We start from the raw sequence: 8,216 nt of genomic DNA on the forward strand, positions 1-8,216 counted from the left end.
CCCATATCGCTTCAAATCACTGAAATCGAACACATTTGAAAAACAATTCCGCGCTCCCAAATTCACTGAAACAGTGCAACTCCCTCAAAAGAACATGCCGTTAGTATAAATATTAATTAATTATGTTTAAGTTAAATTAAATATTAACCAACCTGTGTTATGTTTTAAGTTATTATGTCACCTAATACTAGGTTAAGACTGACAGTATAAATTAAATATTGTAATTAATTATTAGCTTAATTATGTATTAAATTTTTAACAAATTTAAAAACTTTCAATCAGTCTGTATTAAACTTTTGTGCTTGAATCTTTAAATATTTAAATTTTTTCGATTTATTTTTATTATCTCTTCCAATAATTTATGACTTGGCTTAAATACTTTTTTGATCCTCATTTTTGTAGTGTTTGTTGCTAATGGTCCTTATTTTGACAGAATGTTTAAAATGGTCCTCATTTTTACGGAATGTTTAAAATGATTCTCATTTCTGCAATTCGTGTTTTATTTGGTCATTTTCTGTGACGCTGTTTAAAACATTAACGGAGCATTATACAGGTGGCACGTAACACACCCTAATACAAACTGTGCCACCTGAACAATGTTCTGTTAATGATTTAAACGATGTCACAGAAAATGACCAAATAAAACACGAATTGCGAAAATGAGGACTATTTTAAACATTCTGTCAAAATGACGATCATCTGCAACAAACACTGCAAAAATGAGGATTAAAAAAGTATTTAAGCCTTTATGACTTTAAGAAAATAAAATATAAAACAATTGAAAAGTAAACAAAAGTTAGAAATTTTATTTCAATTCATTAATGCTTACAGTTTTATATATAAAAGAATACCGTACCCGATCACATTAAGGTATCATTGATGATAATTGTAATGGATATTTGTGAATAAGAGAGACAATTATTTCAACTATTTTTGAAAAAAAAATATTTAAAATAAAATTATTCGTTAAAAAGATAATAATCATAAAAATATATTTGAAATTTAACTTTAAATATTTATATTTTTTTATTTATATTTATGATATTGAAGTTATTATATAAAATATTACTTTTATAAAATTTATATTTTCACACAACTCATTAAAATTTAATTTTTAAAAATATTAATTTTATTTGAAAATATTTTATTGAATGATTTAATTTAAATTGTATTTGAAAATTATTTTTAAATTAAATTTATATTTTTTAAATAATTTTATTTAAAATTTTAAAAATAAAATATAAAAATACCAACATGTATGTATAGTTTACTCACATATATTAAAAAAACTTGTAGATATTTTACTCACGAATACTTAACAAATAATAAAAGAAGTAATTGTTTTTCAAACAAGAAGGGTAGTTTTCTGTCTCTGAGTTATTAGATAATGGGAAGGGTAGAGGAAAGCATTCGGTATTACATTTAATATTTTATTTATTTTATAATTATAAGTATTTGATAAGTGTATTTAATTTAATTTAATTTATATTTATATACATTTGAGATGTTCCAAATTTTTATTTATTTATTTATTTATATTAATATTATTTATATTTATTTTTAATTACACATTAATTTTATTTATTTATATTACTTTATTTACATTACTTTATTTATTTATATTTATATTTAGTCATATATAATTTTTTTTATTTGTTTATATTTTCTATTTTAATATTTACTGTTTTAGTTTTTATGATAAATATGACAATAATAATTTAATTTTCTTAAAGAATAATGAAATTTATAACATTATGATTGAATGTTATCTCATATCTTACTATTATAAAAAATAATAATTAATACAAAGTAATTATTTCTCAGAAACTATAATTATATTAAAAGTCAAACTATATTATTAAGAAATGACGTTAGAGAATGTAAAAGTTTTTTTCTTTATAAAAGTTTGTGAAATTAAATTTTTGTCCTTAATTATAAATTAAATGTTAGAAGAGTGGACCATGATTTCATCCAATGTAGTGGCTATAAAAGGTGAGAAAGTTTCTGTGTATTCTCATTCCTTTCTTACACAGGACAGATAAACGTGTGTGGTCGACTGAACTGAGTACGTCCCTTCTCTATTCCTTTTTCTAATACTTTATTCGTCTATACATTTTTTTTTCAATAATTTTTTATTTTTATAGAGATCTCGTGATATATATAAATCTTATTTTAAAAGTTAATTTTATAAAATTAAATTAAATTAAAAGTTTATTTTTTAAAACGGTAATGGAATCATAATAAATTTGAATTTATCTTAATCAAATTTATTATTTCATTGCGATCATTGTTTTATCCGCTATCAAATTATTCATAAATATATTTAATTTCACACTCAAAATATATATGTCTCAACGTAGAAAAAGATATATAAATAAATAACAATCTCAATTTATAAACTATTTTTTATATAAGTAGTTTTAACCTTCAATTTAAAATCAATTTTTTAGGAGTGGGCTAGCATTTGTGATGCACCGATACTTCAACTTGGGTCACCTATCTGTGTCGGACAAGTGTTCAATACTTTAGGATACTTCAACAATACTTATCAATGAAGTATCTAAGTTATAAAATCATACTACACTATAATAAAATCTTTGAATAATGACTTATTTTAGTGACAAAAAATAATTAGTCACTATATAGTGACAAAATTGACAACTAAAGTAGTTCCAAAAAATTATAATTGGTCTCTAAATTGATAATTAAAATAGTTTCAATTCTGAATTGGTTTTTAAATTGGTCACTAACATTAACTATTAGGTTTTGGCTACCAAAATAATTCGTCTATAATTAGGAAATTTGGATTCACTCATTAACAACCATATATTTATTATGTTTGTAAGAATTATTGTACACTTTTCAATATTTATACATAACATAAAGTATATATCACGTATCGTATCTTATTATTTTGAAAATTGAAAATTAAACATATCGACATATCAGATACGTGTCGTATGCGATACACGTATCGTATCTGTGCATCATAGGCTAGTATGCTCCGTCACATCTCAGATCGCGCAAATTACGAATTATGTGGGTTAGTAAACTCAAAATCTCAAGTCATATATAATAACTTTCTCTTAATTTCGGTAACGTTAAGCGTTAACATTATCCCTAATTAATTTTATTGGTTTACTTTTAATTATTTTTTTGTGAGAGTGGCTTACTCATTATAACTGTTACTCTACTTGGGCATTCATATATTGGTTTAATGATTTATATTTGTTATACAACACTAATATTAAATTTATTGTCTTAAATATATACCAAACATTGAATTTTTCCACTTTTGAATACACTTTAATAATACCATGTTTTGCTTTTTTATTTATAACTTTTACTTTTATTGTAGTTTTATATTTATGACAATTAAATTTTTATGATACTATAAAATTGATGAATTTTTAAGAATTCAATTAAAAGATATAATAATTAAATATGAATTTAAGTCGATTTCTTCAATACTCAGTCACATCCCATATAGAAACAACACTCTCTCTCTAAGCTATCTTCATGGCCACACATCACCTTAACCTTATTCATGACACACTTTTCTTTGTAAACAATAACTAACTTGAACTTAATATGTGACAGTTAAAATTGGTCGGTGTATTAAAAATAATTTTAAATACGTGCATTTATTAATAATTTAAAACCATACTGAAAAACGTTATTATCATTTGATATTTCATTTAATTAACGACAAAGTTTATAATATTTTAAAATGTTAGAATAAAATTCCCCAAAAAAGAACAAATTTTCAAGAAAATGAAAGATTGGAGACATTCACCAGCCGATCTGCTATGTATATGACTCTATGCATACTTCTATTTACAATTTTCATTCCGCAGTGTTTCAAATGCACACTTACTGAAGTATCTTAATAGTAATAAAGTTAGTGGCATTTCACATTTGCTAAGACATTAAATTTACTCACAGGTTGAAAGAGGTTGAATACACATTCATCGTTTTTGTGAAGATTACTAAAGATGAAGACTTTAGGGTTGTGGCATCTCCTACAAATTCTTACATGCATTCTGCTACTTACTCCCTCATTTTCTAAAGATGATAGAAAGGTAAATAACATATATCGCATATACTTTTGCAAACATATACTTCAGCTATATCTTCTAAGTGGGTAAAATACTTCAGAAGCTATATTTCCATAAATTACTCTTATTTCTTATCTTTTTATGATTTTTTTAAACAATTCTAATGACACTTTCCATTGAATTTATCTTGTTGATATACAGATTTACATAGTGTACATGGGCGAACATCCGAAGGGCATGGAACAGACAGAATCACTTCATACTAGTATGATTCAAAGTGTCATCAGCAGGTCATATATTATTACACAATTCTTGTTCCCCATTTTCATTACAACATTCATCCAAAATGATATATCTATATTGGCTTCTAAAATAACATGATTAAAATTCGAAATGGCATATATCCATCCAGAAAACTTGCACCAGACACTTTGGTGCACAGCTACAAGAGTTTCAATGGATTTGTGGCCAGGCTGACCAAAGAAGAATCAGAAAGAATGAAAGGTAATTTTAATATGATTGTGAATCTATAATTATGATGTATACATTTTTTGAAAAATCGGAATGTTTGGCAGGAATGGATGATGTGGTTTCTGTTATTCCAAACAGAGTCCACAGTATCCAAACATCAAGGTCCTGGGACTTCATTGGCTTCCCTGAAAATGTGCAAAGATCAAAGGTAGAAAGTAACGTAATTGTTGGAGTACTGGATACTGGAATTTGGCCTAATTCCTCAAGCTTCACCGACGGAGGTTTTGGTCCACCACCACAGAAATGGAAAGGAACATGCCAGAACATCACCTGCAATAAGTAAGTGCATAAAGAGCATGTCTGGTTTATTAAAAGATAAAACTAAACCATTGATTTACTGATGATGAAAGCTTGGTTGATGATTGTTTGCAGCAAAATAATCGGAGCAAAATATTTTGGTCTTGGGAGTGAATTCGGGCAAGACGACACAATTGATACGATTGGTCACGGGTCTCACACTGCATCCACTGCTGCTGGAAACTCGGTAAAGAATGCAAATATGTTTGGGCTTGGGTCCGGAACAGCAAGAGGAGGAGTTCCATCAGCACGCATTGCTGTGTATAAAGTGTGTTGGAGAAGTGGTTGTAGAGGTGCTGATATTCTTGCAGGATTTGATGAAGCCATTATGGATGGTGTTGACATTATATCTATTTCATTGGGACCTAGCGTCGCCAGATTCATCGATTATTTTGAAGATGAATTTGCAATAGGAGCCTTCCATGCAATGAAGAGAGGCATATTAACTTCTAAAGCTGCAGGCAATGGGGGTCCCGACCGTTACACAATGACAAATCCTGCTCCCTGGATAATTTCTGTGGCTGCCACCACTATAGACAGAAAGTTTTTAACCAAACTCCACCTGGGCAATGGCCGAATCTTCCAGGTAATTACCCCTTTAGATTACTTATTTTTTAAAATATTAAAAGAGTAACATAAAAGATTTCCCTCAACATATATGCAGGGAGTGTCATTGAATATGTTTAGTCCAACACAGAAAAGTTACCCTTTAATTTATGCGGGAGATGCAGCAGCTCGTCGATTTGGTAGTTCTTTGTCCAGGTACACCAACATTTACTGATATATCTTTTTTAATTATCTGCTTAAATTTCTTTTTTGTTTTCTTTCTTTATTTATAAAATTTATTAATATATTTTATAATGGCATTTATTAATTTGGTAGTAATTTATTAATATTAAAAAATAATGGCATTTAAATTGTAATATTTATTAATATATTTATATTAATATGTTTGATTAACGTAAGAATTTAATAATATATATTGTATCATATTTCTACAGTTATTAGTGCTAATAAGTATACTATTAATAAAGAATTTATTGAAAAATATATAATTTTATTTTTTTAATCAGTTTTAAATTTAAAAAATAAAAATTCCCAGTTATTCAAAACGGATAGTGCTTTTGTAATTGCACCAACATAGAATATAATTTTAACGAATAAAAAACTTTAAATTAAAATTGTAGTGCTTTTGTAATTGCACCTATGTATAGAATAGTAGCAAAGTATAGTTTAGCACATTCTTTATATGGTCAATCAACTTTGTTCGGATGGAGAAGACAATATTTGATTTTTGTTAGAAAATTAAGTGATTAAATTGACATCTAGAGAGGGAAACAGAATTTTATAAATAATTAAAGGGATTAAAAAAGTAATTTAACGTTATTATTTGGGTAGTTTGTTACGTATCTTTCCCTCTATTACAATTCTAAACGCCATTCTAACATAGATTAGCGTTGCTTAGGTTTTGTTTTGAAAATACTTTGGATGGAGCTCTGGTAAAAGGGAAAATTGTTTTGTGTGATGGCTACACTCCTCCTCAATATGTGGGATTCGCTTCTGGAGCTGCTGGTCTTATATTCAGTAGTACATTGACTCTAGTTGGACTAGATGTATATACATTGCCAACAATTCACATTAACGAGAGTGATGGGAATTCCGTAACTTCTTATTTAAAGTCAACAAGGTACAAAACTTTTCTTCAATCCATAAAAGATCATACATAACTGCTCTATAATTAACTCATCCATGTCATGTCAACGGTTATTGTAGTAATCCAACAGCAACCATATTCAGGAGTTACGAAGAAAAAGATTCATCAGCCCCTTACGTTGCTCCTTTCTCCTCAAGAGGTCCAAATATTGTCACTCCAAACATTCTTAAGGTAAAATCATGCATGCTACATACATTGTAACACATCAAGCATATATTTGCTTGTAATCTAAGTTTTGTGTTGATGGTGTAGCCTGATATAGCAGCTCCAGGAGTTGACATTTTGGCTGCATGGTCTCCGGTTTCTTCAATTTCTGGTGTTAAAGGAGATAAAAGAGCATCGAATTTCATTATAATATCTGGAACTTCCATGGCATGCCCTCATGTTACTGGAGCAGCTGCTTACGTCAAATCTAATCATCCCAACTGGTCTCCTGCTGCAATCAAATCCGCGTTGATGACAACTGGTAATTATATAATATAATGTACTTATCAACCTTTGCAGACTATAACCCTTGAAGAATGTAGGAAAAATGAGGCTTCGAAAGAATTAATTAGTTTTAAATGAGGCTGCATACCAAATTTATTCGTTGATTATTTGCAGCTACGCCTATAAATCCTGCACGTAATGTAGATGCTGAATTTGCTTACGGTGCGGGCCAAATCAATCCTTTGAAGGCGGCAAATCCTGGACTGGTTTATGATGCTGATGAAAATGATTATATTAGTTTTCTGTGTGGACAAGGTTACAATTCAACATCGCTGCAAAAAGTTACAGGAGATAACAGCACTTGTACATCAGCAAATAAAGGATCGGTTTTGGACCTTAATCTCCCGTCTTTTACTCTATCAACGCCTCGCTCAAGCCACAACAATGTCACTTTTGGTAGAACTGTCACTAATGTTGGATCAGCTACATCCACATATAAGGCCACAGTAACTGCACATCCATCTTCTTTAAACGTGGAAGTAGTGCCAAATGTTTTGACCTTCTCATCGTTGGGTCAGAAGCTCTCCTTTACCCTTAGGATTGAAGGAAGCATTAATGCAGACTTTGTTTCTTTTTCCTTGATTTGAGATGATGGCACTTTCAAGGCAAGGAGTCCCGTTGTTGTTTATGTTCCATAAATTTAACAGCCTAATACTGTAATGAAACTATCCAACAACGGTTTATTGAGATGGCGATAAGCTATACATGATTCAAAGTCCACAATCACGAAATTTAAACTAAAACAACGTCATACATATTCAAATTGGCCATTGATCATATAGAAAATTTAAATAAAAATTTTATAAATTCAAATATAAAATTCTGAAACAATTTTATAATAATTTAAAATAAATATATTTATTTAAAATTTTACAATTCAATTTATAAAATTATTATTTTTAAACCAATCCTAACATTTGTCTATAAATGATTGATATACAAATATTTGAAATAATATTTAAATAAAATTTAATGCAAAATATACATTTAAATAAACTTAATTTTATTAAAAATATCAATTATAATAAAAATACCATTGTAAAATTTATATAAAAATTAGATTTGATATAGAATGAAATAGATTCAGTTTTAAAAAAATTGGGACTAGAAACAAAATAATAAATACA

At 28.1% G+C, this 8,216-nt stretch overlaps 1 protein-coding gene across 1 annotated transcript; it reads left to right on the forward strand.

The window, feature by feature from the left end:
- The first annotated feature begins 1,985 nt into the window (after positions 1-1,985).
- On the forward strand, positions 1,986-7,779 carry LOC114195502 (cucumisin-like). The gene is made up of 11 exons (XM_028085993.2): positions 1,986-2,065; positions 3,946-4,082; positions 4,260-4,348; positions 4,471-4,562; positions 4,634-4,868; positions 4,962-5,472; positions 5,551-5,648; positions 6,352-6,573; positions 6,660-6,771; positions 6,853-7,066; positions 7,204-7,779. Exons 2-11 carry the CDS (start codon positions 3,996-3,998, stop codon positions 7,674-7,676), a joined length of 2,133 nt encoding a protein of 710 aa, XP_027941794.2. The 5' UTR covers positions 1,986-2,065; positions 3,946-3,995; the 3' UTR covers positions 7,677-7,779.
- Positions 7,780-8,216: the final 437 nt, after the last annotated feature.

The sequence above is a fragment of the Vigna unguiculata genome, chromosome 8, assembly GCF_037176805.1.
Source record: "Vigna unguiculata cultivar grain cowpea cultivar isolate G323 ecotype 2 chromosome 8, ASM3717680v1, whole genome shotgun sequence".
In the NCBI taxonomy this organism is placed as follows: domain Eukaryota; kingdom Viridiplantae; phylum Streptophyta; class Magnoliopsida; order Fabales; family Fabaceae; genus Vigna; species Vigna unguiculata.

Bases quoted from the DNA above. Each gene is read 5' to 3' on its own strand.
- LOC114195502 (XM_028085993.2), top strand. From the start codon at position 3,996: ATGAAGACTTTAGGGTTGTGGCATCTCCTACAAATTCTTACATGCATT. The intron at 4,869-4,961 runs GTAAGTGCATAA...GATTGTTTGCAG, and splicing joins CAGAACATCACCTGCAATAA to CAAAATAATCGGAGCAAAAT. The intron at 5,473-5,550 runs GTAATTACCCCT...ACATATATGCAG, and splicing joins GCAATGGCCGAATCTTCCAG to GGAGTGTCATTGAATATGTT.